The sequence below is a fragment of the Barbus barbus genome (assembly GCF_936440315.1).
Source record: "Barbus barbus genome assembly, chromosome: 26".
NCBI lineage: Eukaryota > Metazoa > Chordata > Actinopteri > Cypriniformes > Cyprinidae > Barbus > Barbus barbus.
The window spans coordinates 3,883,202-3,905,291 of NC_136754.1; the positions used below are offsets into that span (position 1 = coordinate 3,883,202).

The 22,090-nt window shown below is 38.8% G+C and overlaps 1 protein-coding gene across 2 annotated transcripts; it reads right to left on the reverse strand.

The window, feature by feature from the left end:
* Nucleotides 1–7,573: 7,573 nt before the first annotated feature.
* On the reverse strand, nucleotides 7,574–19,068 carry abhd17aa (abhydrolase domain containing 17A, depalmitoylase a). 2 transcript variants are annotated; one of them, XM_079379248.1, is made up of 5 exons: nucleotides 18,867–19,068; nucleotides 17,407–17,859; nucleotides 13,190–13,384; nucleotides 12,933–13,112; nucleotides 7,574–11,744 (listed from the first exon to the last, which is right to left on the reverse strand). In XM_079379248.1, the coding sequence occupies exons 2-5, from the start codon at nucleotides 17,832–17,834 to the stop codon at nucleotides 11,525–11,527; spliced, it is 1,023 nt and encodes a 340-aa protein (XP_079235374.1). In that variant the 5' UTR covers nucleotides 17,835–17,859; nucleotides 18,867–19,068; the 3' UTR covers nucleotides 7,574–11,524. The 2 variants fall into 2 exon arrangements, with proteins under 2 accessions (XP_079235374.1, XP_079235375.1); XM_079379249.1 differs by lacking the exon at nucleotides 18,867–19,068 and having other exon boundaries at nucleotides 7,575–11,744; nucleotides 17,407–17,944.
* Nucleotides 19,069–22,090: the final 3,022 nt, after the last annotated feature.

Sequence of the window (22,090 nt, forward strand, 5' to 3'; positions counted from 1 at the left end):
CAGGGCCGGCGCTCAGCAGTGGCCATGAGCGTCGGCCGCATAGGCAGGCTGCTTTTCATCCGCGACAGCATCTCCGGACGCCGTTTTCTGTGCGACACGGGGGCACAAAGGAGCGTCCTGCCTGCATCCCGTCTGGACATGGCGACCGACAGCCACGGCCCTCCTATGGAAGCTGCCAATGGTAGCCCCATCCGCACATATGGAACGAGGTATGTCGAATTGTGTTTCGGAGGACAGCAGTTCGGCTGGGATTTTGTTACAGCAAAGGTCGCCGTGCCCCTCCTCGGCGCTGATTTTTTATGCGCACATGGACTGTTGGTGGATGTAAAGAACCGCCGTCTGGTTGACGCCGTCACGTTTTGTTCTTATATGTGCACGCTCAGCGAGTCCGACCCCATACGACTGTCTAGCATGCTCTCAACGTCCGATGATTTCCACCGTCTGCTTGCCATGTTCCCAGCCCTCACTCAGCCCACTTTTTCGACATCTACCGTGAAGCATGGTGTGGAGCACCATCTCGCCACTACTGGTCCTCCTGTTTTCGCTCGAGCTCGGCGCCTCGACCCAACCAAGCTTACCGTGGCAAAGGCTGAGTTTGCCAACATGGAACGCCTGGGCATAGTACGCCGATCCGACAGCCCGTGGGCATCACCCCTCCACATCGTCCCCAAACCTGGCGGCGGCTGGCGCCCGTGTGGTGACTACCGGCGGCTTAATGAGGCAACGGCACCTGACAGATACCCTGTCCCAAACATACAGGACTTTTCAGCACACCTGGCTGGCAAGGTGATTTTTTCCAAGGTGGATCTCGTCCGGGGATATCATCAGGTGCCGGTACACCCACTGGACATTCCTAAAACGGCAGTAATTACGCCATTTGGTCTATTTGAGTTTCTGCGCATGCCGTTCGGCCTGAAAAACGCCGCCCAATCTTTTCAGCGCCTTATGGACTCTGTCTTGCGGGAGCTGCCTTTCCTTTTTGTGTACTTGGATGACATCCTGGTAGCGAGCATGTCCAAGTCTCAGCACCTGGTGCACCTTCGGACACTTTTTGAGCGGCTTAGCCAACACGGATTAATTGTCAACCCCGCCAAGTGCCAGTTCGGTCTCTCCACTATTGACTTCTTAGGACACAGAGTCACTAAGGATGGGGCAGTCCCTCTCCCATCAAAGGTGGAGGCAGTCACACAGTTCCCACGCCCGCTCACTGTCAAATCCCTGCAGGAATTCCTCGGCATGGTGAATTTTTACCACCGCTTCATCCCTCGTGCCGCTCAGCTCATGCTGCCCTTGCACGAGGCTTTGAAAGGTAAACCCAAGCACGCTGTGGACTGGACTGAGAGCAGAGTCGAGGCTTTTGCTGCCACTAAGGCAGCCCTAGCGAATGCCACCATGCTGGCGCATCCTTCTCCTGCCGCCCCTATCGGCATCACCTCGGACGCCTCGGACTACGCTGTCGGTGCTGTCTACGAGCAGTGGGTAGGCGGGGCCTGGCAGCCGCTGGCTTTCTTTAGCCGTCAGCTGCGCCCCTGTGAGCGGAAGTACAGCACTTTCGACCGGGAGCTGCTGGCTCTCTACCTCGCCATCAGACACTTTCGTTCCCTGCTGGAAGGCCGACACTTCACTGCTTTTGTGGACCACAAGCCGCTGACTTTTGCAATGGCCAAAGTGGCTGAGCCGTGGTCCGCCCGCCAACAGCGGCATCTGTCCTACATTTCCGAGTTCACCACGGACTTGCAGCACGTTGCCGGTAAGAACAACCGCGTGGCGGACTGCCTATCACGGGCTGTGGCAGGGGCAGTCCATCTGGGTTTGGATTACAACCGCATGGCGGCGACTCAGACCACAGACCCGGATGTTCAAATCCTGAGGACCTCGACTACAGGGCTGCAGATCGAGAACGTGGTTTTTGGCGACGCCGGCGCCACGCTCCTGTGTGACGTCTCCACAGGTAGTCCGCGGCCGGTTGTTCCCTCGGGATGGAGACGACAAGTTTTTGATGCCATCCATGGTCTCTCCCACCCAGGTTCGAAAGCGTCACAGAGACTGGTTGCGGCGAAGTTTGTTTGGCACGGCCTCAAGAAGGACGTTAGGGACTGGGCTAACACCTGTGTTGAGTGCCAACGGGCCAAAGTCCACCGCCACACTAAAGCTCCCTTAGAGTTGTTCCCTGTGCCTGAGAGGCGTTTTGACCATGTAAACGTGGACCTGGTTGGTCCTCTGCCTTCCTCTCACGGTTTCACATATCTGTTAACCATGGTTGACAGGACTACCCGCTGGCCTGAGGTTGTGCCGCTGACGTCAGTGGCATCAGTCGAAATGACACGGGCATTTATTGGCACCTGGGTTGCCCGTTTCGGCACCCCTTCGGACATCTCCTCTGACCGAGGCGCGCAGTTTACGTCTGAGCTATGGAATGCCGTCGCACGGAGCCTCGGAGTGAAACTCCATCGCACAACCGCATATCACCCGCAGGCTAACGGACTCTGTGAACGTTTTCATAGGTCGATGAAGGCTGCCCTGCGTGCCAGCCTCAAAGACGGTAACTGGGTCGACAAGCTCCCATGGGTGATGCTGGGCATCAGGACGGCACCAAAGGAGGATCTTCAGTCCTCATCCGCGGAGCTGGTTTATGGGCAGCCGCTGCGGGTCCCAGGGGATTTTGTCCCTGGCATTACGGTTCCCTGGTCTGCTTCTCTCCAGCGCTCTGCTCTACTGGACAATGCGAGGCTTTTCGCACCTGTCCCTACTTCCCGTCATGGCCTCCCTCAGTCACACATCCCCGCTGGGCTTCAGGCGGCTGGTTATGTTTTCATTCGCCACGACGCCCACAGGGGGCCGCTACACCCGCCCTACGAGGGCCCATTTCGGGTTTTGGAGACAGGGGACAAACATTTTGTGGTGGACAGGGGCGGCAAACCGGAGCGATTCTCCATTGACCGCCTTAAACCGGCTCACTTGGACGTGGCTAGGCCCATTGACCTGGCTCAGCCCCCACCACGCGGACGACCTCCTGCTCTGCGCCCACCCCTTGCCCCCCTTACTCCCAAGCCATCTCCACTCCATGCCCCACACACGTGTAATGACGGGACTCCGCCTGCAGTGGGGTCTCCTCGACCTCCGGAACAGCGCAGCCGTTGTGGCCGACTGATACGACCACCTCCCCGTTGACGGTTTTATTTTTTAATTATTTTTTTTCTCTTCTGATATGGTGAATTCTGGGGGGACGTGTGTAGTGAATGTGACATACATAATTCACCTTTGTTATTAAGCGTAGTTCTACATACTGTTGATTATAAACGCAGCACTTTGTTCTTAGTGTGTTATTCATTACTACAGGGATCGCTGTCCCTTTAAATGGCGTGGTGACGTGGACGCGGTTGAGCGTCATGTTTTTCTCTTCTGTGTTGTACCTAAAAATAAATGACACACGCATTCGTGTGCTCAAAGTGAGAAGTTGCCACTTGCGATTTATTGCAATTTCCACATTAGGCTATTTTCTGCAGCAAATGGGTTACCGTTAACTTAGGCTAGTTAAAAGTTTAGAGGCACCGCGTCCCACTAGCTACCAAATAACTGTGCCAAAGTTAGCTAGCTCATTAGCTATTTTAGTTCAAACAGTAACCCGTTAAAATGGTTAAGCCATGTTAAACAAACACGTCATGCAATCAGTGATATAGAGCTAGACCAACATCAGAATCATGCTAACATTACCAGTATAAAAAAAAACCAGATTAACGTTGAATGGGAAGCTAAAAAAATAGATATTAAATATTTTGTTGTTATATCGACCGAGCTAACGTTATTTTACGCATAAATCATTCTGACCAAATTCATTCGTGAAAATATTGCAAGTAAGAAACACAGTTACCGATACAGATTAGCTGGTTAGTTGTATTATGACCTCAACTAATATCAGCACAACTCTAAAATTATGTAAAGTTAAAAAATACCGTTTGTGTGTTGACAACACAGGGATTATTACTTAAGTTACCTAGCAATATCAGTGCCCTAACGTTACTCCAGAGCGATCTTTCTCCACCGACAAACGTGCCAATCTTCAGCACAACAGAGTGGCGGGTATTCATCACTGCTGTAGAGTTGAAATTGTCATGCGTTTCTGCAGATTTTTACACTCACTTTTAACTCCACTGATAGAGCAACTTTACTCTCCCAAATGTTGAAAATACTCTATTTGGGTTAAAATAACTTTACTCTGAAATATTAACACCCCATTTTTTACTGTGTGACTGCTTTTCTCTTTCTGTCACACACGCAGAACAGATTTTCCAGATGGATTCTCGGCTGATTCACTGAGATGTGTGGGATTTTTGCTTCGGAGTCTGATATTCGCTAGTACGATGTGACTCATTAAAGTTTAAAATGCACTCGAAAGACTACAAATGCACAGAACCACAGGATCAAAAGTACATGCATGCATTTCTCAAGGGTTGTTCACATCAAATAGCAATACTTAAATCAGACAAATTAGCAAATTAGTAACACTCAGTGCTTGTACTCCTTAAATAAATAATAAAAAATAGTTTAAATTGTAGAAAAAGACTGAAAGAACAAGCCCTTTTCAAGCGTGCAATGCAAATATTTTTTCAGGCCTGAAAACAAGACTCTGAAGGCCCAGTTTCCCCAATATCCCCCAAATAAACTGCGATCAAAGAGAAAAAAGAGAGAGCGAGGGAAACACTTTTTAGTAATATTCCTGTCAGGCAGGTTTTCATCACCCTTGCTTCTGTTGCTGAGGAGATGAGCATCAGGAAACCATTATGCTGATATTTTTAGGCAAGCATTGAAACAGATGCCGCTTTGATATGGAAAAAGTATCCGATTCTGACATCTACAAATTGGACACAGGTCAGTGGCAAATCACTCCAGAAAGTGTTTTTAGCACAGACCCTGCAAAATTGAAAACCTATGTGCAAATCACTACAAAAAGCAGCAGGCCACACCACAACATTGTAGCTATTTATGTCAATAAAATGGGTCACCGAAAATGAAAAGTCTGTCCACTGCTCTCAAATCACATTTGAAAATTTAGAAATGTAGCATTATGTCACTTGCTCGCCAATGGATTCTCTGCAGTGAATGGGTGCCGTCAGAATGAGAGTCCAAACAGCTGATAAAAACATCACAATAATCCATGCACCACTCCAATTAATCAATACATATTGTGATAAGAAGAGATGCGTCTTTGTAAGAAACAAATCCATCATTAAATAATTTTAACTTCAAACTGTTACTTTCGGTTAAAATTTGAGTCCATAATCAATAATAACACTTCCTCCACTGAAAAAGTCCATTGTCTGTTGCCCCCCTAACATCAAAATCCACCAACGAATTTGTTTTGGCTTGTAAACGGTGCTTGATCTGTGCACATTTCTCTCCTGATACAGATGGGATAACTTTTTTTTTTTACTGGAGAAAGCAATATTATGGATAGAGGAATTGAATGGATGCAATGGTTCGAATTTAAAAAAAAGTCTTAATGATTTATTTGTTTCTTACAAACATGCAACTTTTTGCTTCACAAGACATTAACTGCTGGAGTCATGTGGAATACTTGTGAATTATTGTAATGTTTTTATCAGCTGTTTGGACTCTCATTCTGACGGCACCCATTCACTGTAGAGGATCCATTAGTGAGCAAGTGATGAAATGCTACATTTCTCCAAATCCGTTATAATGAAGAAACAAACTCATCTACATCTTAGGTGAGTAAATTTCCATTTTTGAGTAAACTATTTCTTTAACTCACTGACACATCATAAGAAATGAGAATTAAGAGCTGCAGCAGAGGGGAAGTTTTAAATGGATTATTATTAAATGGACCGTTACAGGATTCTTTTGAAATCCTTTAAACCTGAAGTGCAAAATTGAAAAAAAAATAATAATAATAATAATGGCTTTTGAAACAGATTCAGCCTTCTTCTACTGGTGGGAACGAATAGTCTCACACCAAACTCAAACATTCGTTAGCTGCTAAATAACGCTGAATGAATGTAAACTCACGTCTCTTTGAGCCACCGTTGCTGTGTCGAGCCAGTAGGGATGAACAAACAAACAAATCAATCAGACACAAAACCACGTTTTACACTTTCTGAGGATCAACGTCCTTACTGTTGATTCTGAACATCAAGCTGGGATAGTTGAAGGTAACAGAAAAACTCCATGTTGGAGCTTTGAGCAGATTTTATTTGAAGATAGCCATTTAATATAATTGCTTTTCATCTTTAACAGCTTCAAACCATTTTAATAGACAATGCTACAGAGCGGGTAAAAATAGACACATATTACGGTATCCCTGGAGATGGCACTGAAAATCACAAACCGGTTTATTGACTGAAGGTGTGATGTGATGTGTAGATTGATCAGAGGAGGGCAGTGCTGCATCTTGCTGAAGACAGAGAGACCCTGCCATCTAGTGTCTGATGCCGATGCCTAGACGGGCTTTGCATTGGGAATATTATTCTGAGACACAAATGCCAGCAACAAGCTTTTGGCGTTGTACAAATCCTCTATTTATGGCAGCTTTTTTAATAAGCTTCTTAAATATATGACATTAAATTGTTTCTGGCAATCAGAGCAGTAGACCTGGCACAAAACATCTGTTAGAGTAATAGCATTAAATATGAACAGATTCATTTACACCAAACAAAATAAAGCTTAAAATATAAATTAATCTAACTAAAATTAAATAAAATATATTAAAACTACACTTTTTTTTTGTTTGTTTCTGCCACAGGGTGCTAAACTATAAAAAAAAAATCTCGAATATCTGAGTTTATATCTCGTAATTAAAAAAAAAAAAAGTCAAAATTGTAAGATAAACTCAGAACTGTGAGAGAGAAAAAAAAAAAAAAAAAAACTGAATTCTGAGATAAAAAAAGGTCACATTTACCTTTTTAGCTTTCTTTTTCCAAGGCTGAAACGTTATACAAATTTGATTGCATTATTTTTCATCTAGTTTCCATGGCAACATTTGTCATTTTCATTAAGTTTATTGGTGTACTAAAATAAACTAAATCAAAATGAACAAAGACTATACAGACATGCATAAAATACTCTAAAAAAACTTAAACTTTAATCAAAACAAAAATATAAAATTAAAACTAATTAATAATAAAGATGACAACAGTATCTCAATTATACAAAAATAAAACCTCAGAGTTAAAAGAGCAGTATTTTACCAAACATTCGTTTACAAAACTGCTGTAAATACCACATATTAGTTTTTTTTAATGAGTTAATTCATTATTATAATTTTTTTTTTTAATTGACTAAAATGAATTGTCCTTTTTAGGCCAGCATATTGGATTATTGCATTTAACATTTATTGCATTACAGTTTTGTGCTCAAAACACTGCGGCATAAAATCAGTTAAAGGACAAGGTTCAGTCAATCAGACCATATTCGACCATTCTGAGATGATCAGAACCGATTAATTTTAAACCAATTTTAAACTCTCGGGCTCTTGCTCTCAAGATATCAGTCATTTAACACAAAAAATAAGACAATTCAACTACTAATCACTATAAAAAAAATCTAAAATACCACTGTTACTTTACAGCTTTCCTTTATTACTCAACCACAGCACATCACATCTTCCAGCTAAAAAAAGAAAGCATTACCCAACACACACAAAGCATCTTACATCATAGGGGGACACACCATCACCATCACCTCTTTATACAGACATGTACCTGGTAATATACAGTAATTTTAGATATGTGACTTAGTGTGACTAGAAATACAACAAATTAGCTTTATATCACTTTACAAAATTGTAAGTCAGCATAGAGTATTTTAGAGTTCTGAGATAAGGTTGTTCTGCGTCACTGAAAGTGCAAACCCTTCAAAATGATCATCATGTGGAGTTTTGTGTGAGTCTGATAAATCTATCCAGCTCTCACAGTCAAAGGTTTGACATTATTGCTCGGTTGTTTAGAGATGTGAATACTAACCCTTTTCATTAGAGCTAAATGAAAAATCAACATCCTAGCATCCTTTTTATATATTAGGCTAACGTGAACTATTTAATCTCGGAAAGTCATTTAATATACACTGAAATCTGCACGCTATAATTAGTCCATTTCATATCTATTACATGCATCCTGAAAGTGGCACACACCTGCTTTAACACAAAGTTTGCTATGCTCATTATGAGAAATGATTTTTCCTGCCGTCTCTGGCTCCTAAGATCAATGTAAAGCAGGTTGTGTTTTACTGGCAGCATTTTAGGACAATTGTCAGCCAAACGAATGAAAATGTTCCTGAGTACACACAGCTTTTTACAAGAGTTGGGGTCTTAAAAATGCCAAAGTCTTAAAAACCGTCTTAAGAACTACAGGTGTCAGGATACAAAACGACTGACCTTAAGGGAGGTATAGCAAACTAGATTGTTAAAGAGGTTGCAATGCCCTTTTAAAGAAATAGTTCACCTAAAAATGAAAACTTTCTTCATTTATTCTCCCTCATAGTGTTACAAACAGGTCTGAAAATTTGCTTTTTGATAAAAAGAATGCATATAGGGACCAGATGCTTTCAAGACCCTAAAACGACAACAAAAAACAGACACAATTAAAGTATCATAACCATAAGCTGTACAATTGATTTGCATGATAAACACTAAATTTAAAGAGACCCCCCCACACACACCCATAAAAGAAGATATTTTGAAGAATGTTGGTTACCAAACAGTTTCGGTTTCCATTGACTTCCATTGTTTGGAAAACGGGAACCAAAACTGAGTGCCTACCAATATTTTTCAAAATATCTTCTTTTGTGTTTTGCAGACGTCATACAAGTTGAACAAGTAAATGATGACAGATTTTCATTTTTTGGGTGGTTATTCACCAACTCATCATAATCTCTGAGCTTGACGGCCCTTGGTCTCTACATGGTTTATAATATTAAAAAACGACCTGTTTATGGTCTGAAGAAATTAAGACAGATTTAAATTTTTGGGTGAACTATCCCTTTAAGTCAAAAAATAAAACAATCTACATGTCCAGGCTACAAAGACACACCTATCCCTTTAAAAATGGCTCTTAAACAGTGAAAGGTTTGTTCATATTATAGCAAAGACTTGTCAACCTTATAAAAATAGATCTGGAAGTTCATGTTAAATATCCATTGAGCACATAAGAGCATGTCTAATACAGCGAGGCTCGTTTGCTAGAGAAGTGGCCGCTATAAATAGCTCAATATACAAACTGCGATTGGAAATAGCAAAAACGACGGTAATGTGATTTGATGACCTGGTATGCGGTAATATTAAAAAACCTGTCACGGTTCTTCCTCTCGCAGACATAAACACAGACAAGAGGTCAGCAGTGGATGGAGGTCCCGACCCCATTCTGGGACGGCTCAGAAAACTGTCAATCACACGTCAGTCTGGGGTCGAATTGGGAGTCAGAGTTCATTTACGCATCATTACATCAACGTGCACGAGCTAAGAGAACTGAATGCGGGAAGAACGTGTGATGTTTCTGGTGTAGCGTGAGGTTTCCTGTCATTCGGGTCAGGTGCTCACAGTGGGCAAAATCACAGCTATTAACCTCCGCCACAATTCAGAGTGTGGGGAAAAAGTGGGGAAAAGGATCAGAAATCTAAATATTTACAAATTCAGTCCCCATTTTAGAGGCTGGAAATGCCAACTACTTCACTGTGATACATATTTCACAACTCAATACACTGATGCATCACAATATCATATCAACTGGACCAGGGAAGAGTTTTAATCTCTCCCGCACGTTTTACTTCACTTTCGTCTTATAGAAGCAGCTCTGGTTTTAGAGTTTTTGCTCACGTAGAGAATCTGTTTCTTCCTAAACATGTAATAAATGAACACATGAATTAAAAAAATTGTTATAAGGATCAACACAATATGGCGAGGAAAAAAATCTTGATAGAACACTGTTCAAAAGTTTGGGGTAAGTAAGATTTTTTTGTTTTGAAAGAAGTCTCTTTTACTCTATAAGAGATAGATTTAATAGATTTTAAGATATAGTCAAATAGAAAACAGTTCATTTATTAATGCGAGGCAAAGCTGGATTTCATCATCATTTCTCCAGGCTCACATGAGCCATCAGTAATCATTCTAATATGCTGATTTGATAATAAGAAATGTTTCTTTGAAAACGGTTGCTTTTAATATCTTTGGGGAAACTGATACTTTTTCAGGATTCTTTGATAACAGGAAAGCTGAAAAGAATAGCATTTATTTGAAATATTTTGAATGTCTTTACGGTCTCTTTTGATCAATTTAATGCATTCTTGTGAAATAAAACCATTACTATCATTTTTCAAAAAAAATAAAAAATCCACTGATCCCAAACTTTTGAATGGAAGTATATTTCCATGTATCCATATTGTCTCGGCACAGCTTAAAAACAGTGTTTGGGTCCCAAACTCCTTTTTTTAAATAAAGGGAAGCAAAGGGAAAAATGCTAAAAGCAAAATGTAGAATCAAAACCGGTATGGGCCTACACTACTAGTCAAAAGTTTGGAAACATCTAATAAAATAATATTTTTATTATGACTATTTTCCATTTTAGAATAATAGAAAATTTATGAAACTATAACATAAAATTAAATAACACAAATTAAAGTATGTATTAAGCAAAAAAAAAAAAAATTTTTTAAATGCATTACAATTGAGCTTCATTGTCTAGATTCCAGCTCTGGACATTTGTCAACTTCATGAGCAGCATCCTGGGATAGTCTTAAACTGTATTGAAGACGTTTGCATGTATACTGGACAGTTGCTGGTTGCTTCACTGGTCTGACATGTCCACTAAAAAAAACAAGATTCATTAAGATTTTAGTTTTGTAAAGAAATTCAGTAGGCACAATATATACTTGTCTACAAAACTAAGCATTAAAGCAGAAGGTGTTAGATCAAAAGGTTTTTAAGATCATGAAAATCAAACTCTGTGTCCCCAAACTTTTGACCGGTAGTGTATCTTGAGATGCCCGATGAAGATCAGTTCATCAGAAAAAAGGCTTCAATGAAACCACATTTATACACACAGCAGATGGTCAAAAAAATATTGAATACACACACACACACACACACACACACAAGCTGTCCAGCAGAAAGTTCTTGTCTGAAAAGGTGATCATGCTGTATTTTAAAACAGACTGGTCTTATGCTTACCAAAGAGAATTAACAAAAGAGAAAGTACACAAACACCCACAAGAGCTTCATAAAGAGATATTAGACCTGTTCAAATGACATTTAATTTCATTTGTCCTGGTCACATAAATCACAAGCCAAATCAACTGCAAGTGCCTCAGATGTACTGAGCTCCTGAGACCGACGCTCACACACTCGGATCTTTTGGGTGTGAAGTCGAGGGGTCTTTCTCAGTAGAAAACTCAGCTCCAGGCTGATAGAAACATAAGAGTCGAAGTTTACAGAAGAACAAACCCTCCAGAACTACATTCTGTTTGTTTGCTTTCCATATACGTCGACGATGTGTTGACATGAGCGTAACGAAGGGTGTGTTTACTGTGCAGCCACTTCCTGGCTGATGAATCGGCGCAGGCGTTCCAGGTACTGACTGTAGAGCTCGATGTCATTGTGCCCGGCTCCTTCCACCCACAGCGGCTCCACAGCCTTCGGGCAGCGCTCAAACAGAGCCAGACCATGAGAGAAATCAATCACTTCATCCTCTGTCCCATGGATGATCAGCACCGGAGATGAGATTTTAGACACCTTCTCAATGCTGAGAGAGGATAAGACACAACAGAGTTATTAAAGAAACAGTCCACAAAATTCTGCCACTATTTACTCTCCATAATGTCATTCAAAATTGACTTCTGTGAACCATAAAAAGGACATTTGGAAGAACGCGCTGGTCTTTTTTTCCAGGGCAATTTTACTCACGGAGTTTTTAGCCTTCAACAAGGTCACAAAATAACCATAAAAATAGTTTATATCAGTCTAAGCACTATATTCTGAAATCATACAGTGGCTTTGGGTTAAGAACAGACCAGCAGATTTGAAAATTTACACTTTTAATCTATTGTAGTATCACACAAAATTTTGGTGTCAATAAGCCTTTAATGCTTTTGAAAATTCTTTTATTTGATCAAAAATGAAGTAAATGCATTAATATTGTGAAATAATATTATAATTTTAAATTATTATAATATAATAATGGAATATAATATATTAATAATATTTTTTATTATCTTGTCTATTTGAATACATTTTAAAATGAGCTTTCCCGTGATGCAAAGCTATCATTATTCCAGTCTTCAATATCACAAGATCCTTCAGAAATTATTCTAATATGCTGATATTATGTTCAAGAAATATTTATTATCAATGTTGAAAACAGATGCGTTGCTTAATACTTTTGTGAAAACGGAGACAAATATTTTACGATTCTTAGAAAGTTCATATTAGAAATAGAAATATTTGATATAATTTATAATATAAATGTCAGTTTGAATCAATTTAATGCATAGTTTCTGAATGCAAGAATCTATAAATAGTTTATAAAATATTTTTATTAGACCAACGTAAGACTAGTAGAATAAGACCATAACTGTACTATTCTGCAGTCAGAAAGCTAGTTTCTTCACTGATTGCCATTCAAAAGTATTCAGACTAAATATCTTGCAAGCAGTGCTACTAAAGTCAAAATATTTCATTCTATAGTAGATTGCTGCTAAATTTCAGAGGTAAAAGGAATTACATTTTTCCTCTTCATGGAAACATACGGCTCTTAATTCTGAATGAATGAGCCATGTTTGAAGACCTAAACAAATCATTTATATAAGCACACCTATGACTGCACCTCAGTTGAGTTCCTTATTAACGCATGACCTTGATCGGCCAATAGTTTTAATATATCGTAATATTCTAAACAACAGTGTTAACATAAATGTTTTCAGTGTTCACTGACTTTGGGAAGGCGTCAAAGCAGTACGTCTTCTTGGTGTCAGGGAACGCCACCCTCATCCCTGAGGTGAGGGGTGAGTGAAGTACCACGGCAGCACACTCATAACGGGACGCCAGGTCCACGGTGGGCACCGTACCAATGCTCTGCCCGTAAAGGATTATATTCTCTGGGCTGATGCCATACCTGAAACAAAACACACCTGAATTTTAATATTGCACCAGTACAGCTGCATGCTCTCTAGTCTCTGGATTCAGACATACCTTGAGCGCAGAGCATGCCACGCTGCGTCTATGTCTGCATACAGATTCTTCTCTGAGGGTTTCCCTGTACTGACCCCATAACCAGAATAATCATAAGAGAAGATGTTGCAGTTGATACGAGTGCCCAGACCGATGTAGAAGCTGCTCATCTGACCGAGATCCACAGCGTTACCGTGAGAAAAAAGCACAGTGTACCTGTAGAGCACAAAAACAGAGACAGATCTAGAGGACTGGCTTTAAAATGGATTGTGAGATGGTCTGCATATCAAAACATAGCAAAATAACAATTCTTGATTAAGAGGAAGAAATATAACAATGCAATCCTGACATCTATACATAGACAGAACTTAAATCCATAAATTAATCGCAAAATTTCTAAATCCCTGGTAGCCCTTCGGGCAGGTACTCTTCAGATTTTAGTAGCCCGATAATTAATTTAACTAGCCAATAAAATAAAGACCATAGATGTCAATCAAAAACATTTTCAATACACAAATATCAATGAATATCAAGGAAAGAGTTTTATTTTACTATTTACAAGGTATCTGCAGAATTCTTATGCTAAAGGCAATTTGAAAATCTATTTAAGGCGGACATTTCGGTCACCTGAGCAAAAGCATTCTTTATACCAGACCTGTACAGCACGCTCACAAAAAAGTGTGTAACTTTTAACTTTAATGTGCTATTTATATTTGATTTGACCCTTGATGTAACTAAATGATGTACATTTTAGGTTAGCTGAGAAAACATTTTTACAGTACAATACACTGCAGTTCAAAAGTTTGGATCAATACATTTTCTTTAAAGAAGTTTCTTAGGCTCATCAAGGCTGTATCTATTTGATCCAAAATACTGAATATTATTTCACAAAATAATATTGTGAAATATTATTGCAATTTAAAATAAATCTATTTTAATATACTTTAAAATGTAATTAATTCCTGTGAAGCAAAGCAGTATTTTCAGTGTCACATGATCCTTTAGAAATCATTCTAATATGCTGATTTTTAATCAATGTTGGAAACAGTTGTACTGCCTTTTTTTGTTTTTTGTTTTTAATACTGTATTTTTTGGGACCTGTGATATTTTTAAAATACAAAAAGTTAAAAAGAACAGTGTTTAGTCAAAATAGAGATTTTGTGTTACAATATAAACTATTTAAAATTTTGGGGTCAGAAATTTTTTCTTTCTTTTTTAAAGATACTTTTAAAAAGTTTAAAGAAAGTTAATTAAACTTTATTCAGCAAGGATGTGTTAAATTGATAAAATTGATAGTAAAGACTTCTACTGTTAGAAAATATTTCTATTTTGAATAAATGCTGTTCTTTTAAACTTTTTATTAATCAAAGAATCAAAGAAAAAAGAAACAGGTTCCAAATAAATATTAAGCAGCACAACAGTTTCAACACTGATAATAAATCAGCATATCATAATGATTTCTGAAGGATCATGTGACACTGAAGACTGGAAAATTCAGCTTTGATCACAGGAATAAATACAATTTTAAAGTATAGGTATTAAAATAGGAAACCGATATTAGAAATTGCAATAATATTTCACTATATCACCGTTTTTTCTGTATTTTTTAAATAAATACAGCCTTGATGAGCAAGAGACTCAAAGTCAAAAACCTGATAAATAATTGACCTTGTTTTTGAGTCTATAATATAGGCCTAACATAATATATTATAAAAACAAACTATTTAAACTGATAGAATACAATAGAATATAATACAATAGAAACTGAAGCCAAACTTAAGCTGAGGTCTGTAAGTTAAATATATATAAAAAAGTGAACATATGAATTCTTCTATAGCTGTCTAAACATCGTTATGAAGTACAGTTTGTACAATACACTTGTGTGTGACTGTACATGTCTCAGAGTTTTGTTACCGTTCTTTGCCCATCCTCCGCTATTTCCAGCACTTAATCAAGCCACTCTTCTTTAAAGGTCCCATGGAATGAAAATGTCACTTTATAAAGTTTTTTAACATTAATATGAGTTCCCTTAGCCTGACTATGGTCCCCCAGTGGCTAGAAACGGCGATAGGTATAAACCGAGCCCTGGGTATCCTGCTTCGCCTTTGAGAAAATGAAAGCTCAGATGGCCCGATCTGGAATCTTTCCTTTATGTCGTCATATGGGGAAAGGTTACCTCCCCTTTCTCTGCTTTGCCCGCCCATGAGAAAATGAGCTACGACTGTGCGAGGCGAGAGACATCATGGCTTGCAAACGAGCGAAGCACTGGTTTGCGTCCGAGTAATAAACTGTGCATATTAACAGACAAATTATGTTCATATTAAAAAGTCCAAACAGTCAGTAAGCGACAAGTGCTTGGAAACGCAGTTTTTTAAATGATTTATTGATGAGTCTGCTGCTTTAAGGCAAACTGAAAGCGTTGCTTCTCTGCCGCTCGCTGCTCAGAACAGACGCCAAGAGAGGCGACACTTCGCCGGGAGAGAGACCTCGCGCTCGCGGGGCAGTACTGGAGACATCTTACAACTGAATAAGGTTTTTTTGTTTAGTTTTTTTTTTTAAGTCACTAGGTTTGTTAGTATGTACCCGTTATGGGAAAAAAGCCGCCTAAAGGGTCTGAAAGTTACTAAATATTGTGCTAAAGTCGCGCTCGTGTGTGTGAGACGTGGGAGCTGATGGCAGCAGGCGGTGGATATTGTTGCGGTCCGCCCAGGTAAAGTGTATGTGTGGGAAACACTGACCGTATCCAGACACAATGTTTTAAACTAACCATTCGGAGACGTCCTGCTGTAGCCGCTGAGTTGCAACTTCTTCATCTGGTGCTTCTCCATCCGGATCAGATTCTGGGTCAAACTGAAAAGCTTGAAGGACTGCGTGTCTAAGAGCCATTGCCATACATCCACTGTCGACATTAGCGCATGGTACCGTGGCCGCAAGCTGCAGGACACACACCCAGCCTCCACCTTGCCCCGCCTCTCTCCTCCTCATTAGCATTTAAAGCTACAGACACAGAAATGGCTCGTCCTAAGGAAAGCTCATTTTGGGACTGGCTCGTAGTGGCTGAAATTCTGCACCAAGGCTGAATTTCGGGAACGAGACTTCAGATACAGTACTAGGGACCACTTAGGCCTTTATAAAAGCATCCAAAAAACAGCATGTCATGGGACCTTTAATACATGAGGACGTTTTATTTCACATGTCATTGCGTTTGCGTTGTCTCTCGTGTTGAGCGCACTGCAACCATTGAAGTATTCAGTTTCTACAGCGACTCATTTGGTGCATATCGTTCTCTTTCTATGAAACCGGTTCTAACTCTTTCGTGACATCAGCTCTACAGTGGTTTGCCCGAGCATTGCTATTCTTTCCGTTTTACTGGCGGCATTCAATCAAATGGCTTCCCAACTAATTTTTGTGTGTGCGAGGCACATTATTTCTTCTGCGCGGCCGCGGTGGAAGAAGAGCGCGGTCGCGCGCGCGCTCAGCTTAGAAGGAACATTGCGTGGGAACCCTGTATTTAGGGTAGCCCGTCGGGCAGGGCAGTGATACATTTTTGGTAGCCCGACTGGAAAACGCAATAGCCCCGGGACGTCGGGCTAGCTATTTTGCGAGCCCTGCACATTTTTCTGCAGGTTTTCTTCTAAAATGTTATTATAAAGTGCAGCAGTCGGGTTCCAGAAGTAAAAATTCCATTAATTTTCTCCATAGGGGAATTGATTTTGAACAATAACTTATGAACCTTTAAATACAGACCTACTGTAAACTATGAGGTTATAAATAATGGCATATGTTTTTATTGAAGCTATCAGCCAGCATTTTATCAACGTATTTAATCGTATATCAACTTATGTAATAATCACATTCCTGGTGAAAAACTACCTTACTCATGACTCTTGTTGTAATGCAATGCATTATAATATTTGAAGCTTTGTTTGTCATGTGTTATAATGTATTATAACTGTAGTTACAATTATTCATGAGATCATACCATGTATTACAAGGCATAACTCATGCAGTAAAACTGCTATTATAATGCATTATATAAAAGCTTTAAGGGTTACCAAATAGTTTTGAAAATGACTTCAATGATGGTGCTTCTCTGTATTGTTATCATTATAGTTCTTCATCTTTATCATTATAGTTATCGTTCCTGGTGTGAATGGGCCTTTAAAGGCTTGGGTGAGAAGTCTACTACTAAAAAGAATGCTTTTTTACATTAACATCTTAAGCTGATCCTTCCTCACCTTGCAGATGGGGCACAGCGGATGTACATGCATCCCACTCTGTTGCCACGGCTGGAATGAGTGAGGAAGACCTCGGTTCCGTCCAGCTCCCTCTGGGAGTACTGGAACTCCGCTCGCTCAGAGAGGTGCAGCTTCCATCGACCTTCTCCACTCCTGTCACCAAAACCATCACCATCACCACCACCTCCTCCTCCTCCTCCTCCACCACCACCACCTCCGGCACCTCCAGCACTTCCAGCACCTCCTGCCAAACGGGAGCGCAAACCTGGGGCTCCAAGATTAGAGGTCACAGGTGAGGTGGACTCCAGGTCTGGCAGAAAAGCGTAGGTGGGCTCCGGGGGCAGGAAGGCCAGCTTCGCTGCAATCCGGCTCGGACAGGGCGGGCAACAGAACAGGCCGCACAACTCGCTGATGGATAAGCCGTTCATTTTCTTCCGCTGGAAATTAGAGATCCTGTGAAAGATTGCACGGCTTTAATTATCAATTTCAACATCATTCACATAAGCCAATGCCAACAAAGCCATCCAGCCAAGTGAGAATGTCATTTAATGTTAAGGAGGGTTGACATTTAGATTAAAGGGAAATGTTGATTTGGTCATTGCAAGACAGTGCGATTAACCTTTAGAGGCATTTTAACAGGGCACAGAAATTAAAGCTGCATTCGGATCCATCACTACAGCAAGGCTGATGTCAGGAGAGCTGCCCACATAATCACAAAACTCAGATCTCACCATTTAACTTAATCGCACATTAATTCAGAAAACAATTATCTATGCACACAGCAGCTGACTGAATATTAAAAAAATGGGAAAGTGCTTTTTCTGTAAAAGCTTGCTTGAAGACATAATAATAACTACATTTTCTTGTGTGTATAGAAAAAACAATATTTATATTAATCTAGAAAAATAGGTTTCACCAAGCAACAAAACACACAAAAATTGCAAAAATCATTTGTCTTTTAACTCTCTTTTAACTTTTTATTTAATGTAGTTATGCAAATAAATATATGCATTAAAATATAAATAGACAAATAAATATCCACTAGTGATCTCAGACTGACCTTTAGACCCCAATGCATGAAGGCAAAAATTAATTTACAAAGAAATAAAAAATAAAATAAATAAAATATATTTAAATGACAGATAGATATACAGACAGATAGACATGCATTAGTAGCACTGTATGGTACAATTTACAATAAAATAAATATTACATCATATAAAATACAAAATATAACGTTACACACACCGTTTGGACAATATACGAAAACGTATCCACTGCACAAGTGTATTTTAATTGCACATCACATGCATCCAAATGATTTATAAAAGTAGATTATTTTACTCTTGACATGATCATAAATAATGGATTTCTAAAGAATAATCCAGCTAGTGTTTATTAATATCTAGTCAGTTAGCACTAGCTGGATTTTCTGGCTAAATAAATCAGACATCACTTACCAAAAGGGGTATAGTAATACAAAATGGGCTTTGGCTACCTACAGATACAGTAAACGTTAACAGTTTGATCCGTATTGACTGGAAACAGGCAGTAGGATGACAAACATCTTGCTGATTGTGGCAGGCATTAGCACCCAACACTGATGTTTTCATCTGTCGGCCAAAAAACGGAGGCAGCGCCGGATGTGCCGCATTTCACAATAAAAGCCCCGTAACCGGAAAAGTTAACTGTGGAAAATAGAGTTCACCTCAAAGATAAACTTACTTAAAAATAAATTATTTATTTACTAATACAAATAATAAAACTAAATAAATATTACTATTAACGATATTTGCTTTTTTGGCTTTACATCGCCAAATGTGTTCAGGTAATGTAGTTTATCAGATTATGGCAAGCCGTTTTGACTTTTATTCATTCTCAGGATATGAATTCTTGATATCAACAATTCAATTTTTACCAGTTAAAATGTTAATTCTTGATATCAGGAATTAGATTTCTAATAGTAAAAATGTTAATTTTTGATATCAACAATTGACTTTGAATAGCAGCCTATGGTGACATTTAACTAGTGAAAAAACAATTACAGATATCAACAATTTAATTCTTGATATCAAGAATTAGCATTTTAACAAGTGAAAGTTGAATTGTTGATATACAAAATTTACATTGTTACTAGTGGAAATGCAATTGCTGATCTCAAAAATAGCCATTGTTACTAGTAGAAATATAATTCCTGATATCAAGAATTAGCATTTTAACTAGTAAAAATGTAATTGTTGATATCAAGAATTCATATCATGTGAAGGAATAAAAGTCAAAACGGCTTGCCATAATCTGATCTTGTAATCACAAATAAAATACTTTATTCAGTTTTTTTTTTTTTTTTTGGGGGGGGGGGGGTCATTCATGGGGGAAACATCACTCATCGTCATTCTGTGATGTGTGAGAAGAAAAAGAACAAATAATTGTTCACTAAACAATTTGTTTATGACTTGTTTATGGCTCAGTTTCACAGACGGGGCTTAGCTTAAGCCAGGACTAGGCCTTAGGTAAATTAAGATATTTAAGCAGCTTTTATAAAAGTGTCTTAGAAGAAAACTTTACAGGTGTGCATCTTGAGACAAAACAACGGCAATGACATATTGTAAGATATGTCAGAGCAAGATATTTTCAGTTCATACATGCATTTTAGTCTGGGACTAGCCTTTTCTGTGAAACCAGGGGAAAAAGTTAAGATGGGCCTCTCTTAAAGGCCTTCTTATCTCAAATCACTTCCTTATCTAGTATACGTCTGTACTACTGATACTGCATTATACATAACTTCACGACCAGATATGAAATAGAATCAAAGTGGCTTTACTCACTTGCAGTAAAGTGAGTTATTCTCTAAATTGTATTTCCAAGATAGAACTGAACTGAATATTTAACGCAACAGCAGATGTGACAAGTCTAGATTTATTTATTTAGCTGCATTATAGCCAGATTTAAATTTTACATCATGACGGTTCAATTTAGATATGCAAAAATAATGTATATTCAACAATGTGGAAAACATTTTAAAATTGGGCTTTTCCCAAGATATATACTGTGCACTCATATTCATGAGTGGCAAATGTTATAATGAGACAAATGTGTATTTAGAGACATTTCTGTAATGTGACATATATAGGAATGATTTATTGGGCTATTAATTACTGACAAGTCCCACAAATGTTGCTGGTTGAGCCTTAATATGGTTGATTCAGGACCCACAGAGTCCTTGAAATTACATTTTATCAGCATTGTGAGTAAAAACCCTACCAGCAACAAGTGTGTGTTGTTGCTTTGGGTTAAAAAAAATAAAATAAATAAATGCAAAGTATTATTGCCTCCTGGTTAGTGTAAAATAGGCTACACGTGAAAAAAATACATATTCATATATATATATATATATAAAAGAGCCCCCAAAATATAAGATAAGGGGGCAAAAAATGTAGTTAAAGCAATATCACACAAATAAGAGTGCTTTTTTTCGAATATTAGAGCGATCTCAAACTAAATATTCATACAACACGTCACAATAAGTAATTACAGTACATTTTAAATTCAATGTTTGTCTTTGATCGGCATGTTTAATGAAAATAGTTTAAAAAACAGAGCAGAACAGTTGCCAAACAGTGGTGTTTCATAACTGAGTGAATTCCCGTTTTGAGTGAATCAAGTTAGTCATTGATGACCCATTCATGAGCTGTTTGAACAAATAGGTTGAATGATTTAATGAATACTCATTATTATATGACTGTCAAATCATATATTTATTTTAAAATAGATTTAAAAATACATCTGGAAATATGTTTTTTTTTTAAGTATTAAAAGCATCCTGCAATACAATCCACATATCATGTTACTAACAAATGTACTGAGGTGTAATACAGCCTAGCCAATTCCTTAACGTCAAAGTTTAACTTTATTGTCAGGGACTAAGAGTCCTTTGCCAACATTCAGTGAGTTCCTGAAGCCATGCTGTCCTGCGTTTGTATCAGATAACTGACAGCATATCAGGAGGACAGACAGAGGGTTGCTTCAGGCTCTTCCACATGAAGAGAAACATAAGAGTAATGAAGATTGATCTAATGTGCCTTATGAGATTTAGCTTAATATTGTTATTTCCCTAATCGCCATGTACAAATGCATGTATGCAGCAACAGACCTCACCACAGCTGATCTTGGTTGAATTTTATTGTTACTGTCTTACCTCTGGACAAAAGCCAGTAGTTTTGATTGATTATGTAACAGAGATTAATAATAAACAGGCAGTAGATATAATCAGAGTAAGAGAGATGTCTGTTATCTAGATTAGACATTCCTGGATATTCACTGGAGCAAAATGAACAGTATAGGCCTATGAGCTGCTGAACAGCAAACATATATTTTCTTTTAAAATACTGATATAAGAAGGAAAATCAAAAGACCTGAAAAGTGTTCTATAATCAAAAACAACGAGAACTCTTATTTTATCCAAAGAAGTTCTTTTAAGGACCGGGTTTCTGTTCGAAAAGAAATAAAACCATAGAGTTTGTGAACAAAGACAAGTATTCATTCAGAATATAAAACAAACTTTTCTTTTCTACAGAGCTCTGTAATAGTGTTGCATAACTGAATTTCTGACATATTGATGTAATTCAGATCTACGATTGATTTAAAGGTTGTTTTAATCACGTCATGCTCTGTTTTGTCGTCAGAT

Coding starts and splice junctions, on each gene's coding strand:
- abhd17aa (XM_079379248.1), bottom strand. CDS start 17,834: ATGAACGGCTTATCCATCAGCGAGTTGTGCGGCCTGTTCTGTTGCCCG. Junction 13,385..17,406: donor CGCTGTGCCCCATCTGCAAG/GTGAGGAAGGAT, acceptor TGTGCTCTACAG/GTACACTGTGCTTTTTTCTC. Junction 13,113..13,189: donor TGGCATGCTCTGCGCTCAAG/GTATGTCTGAAT, acceptor GTTTTGTTTCAG/GTATGGCATCAGCCCAGAGA.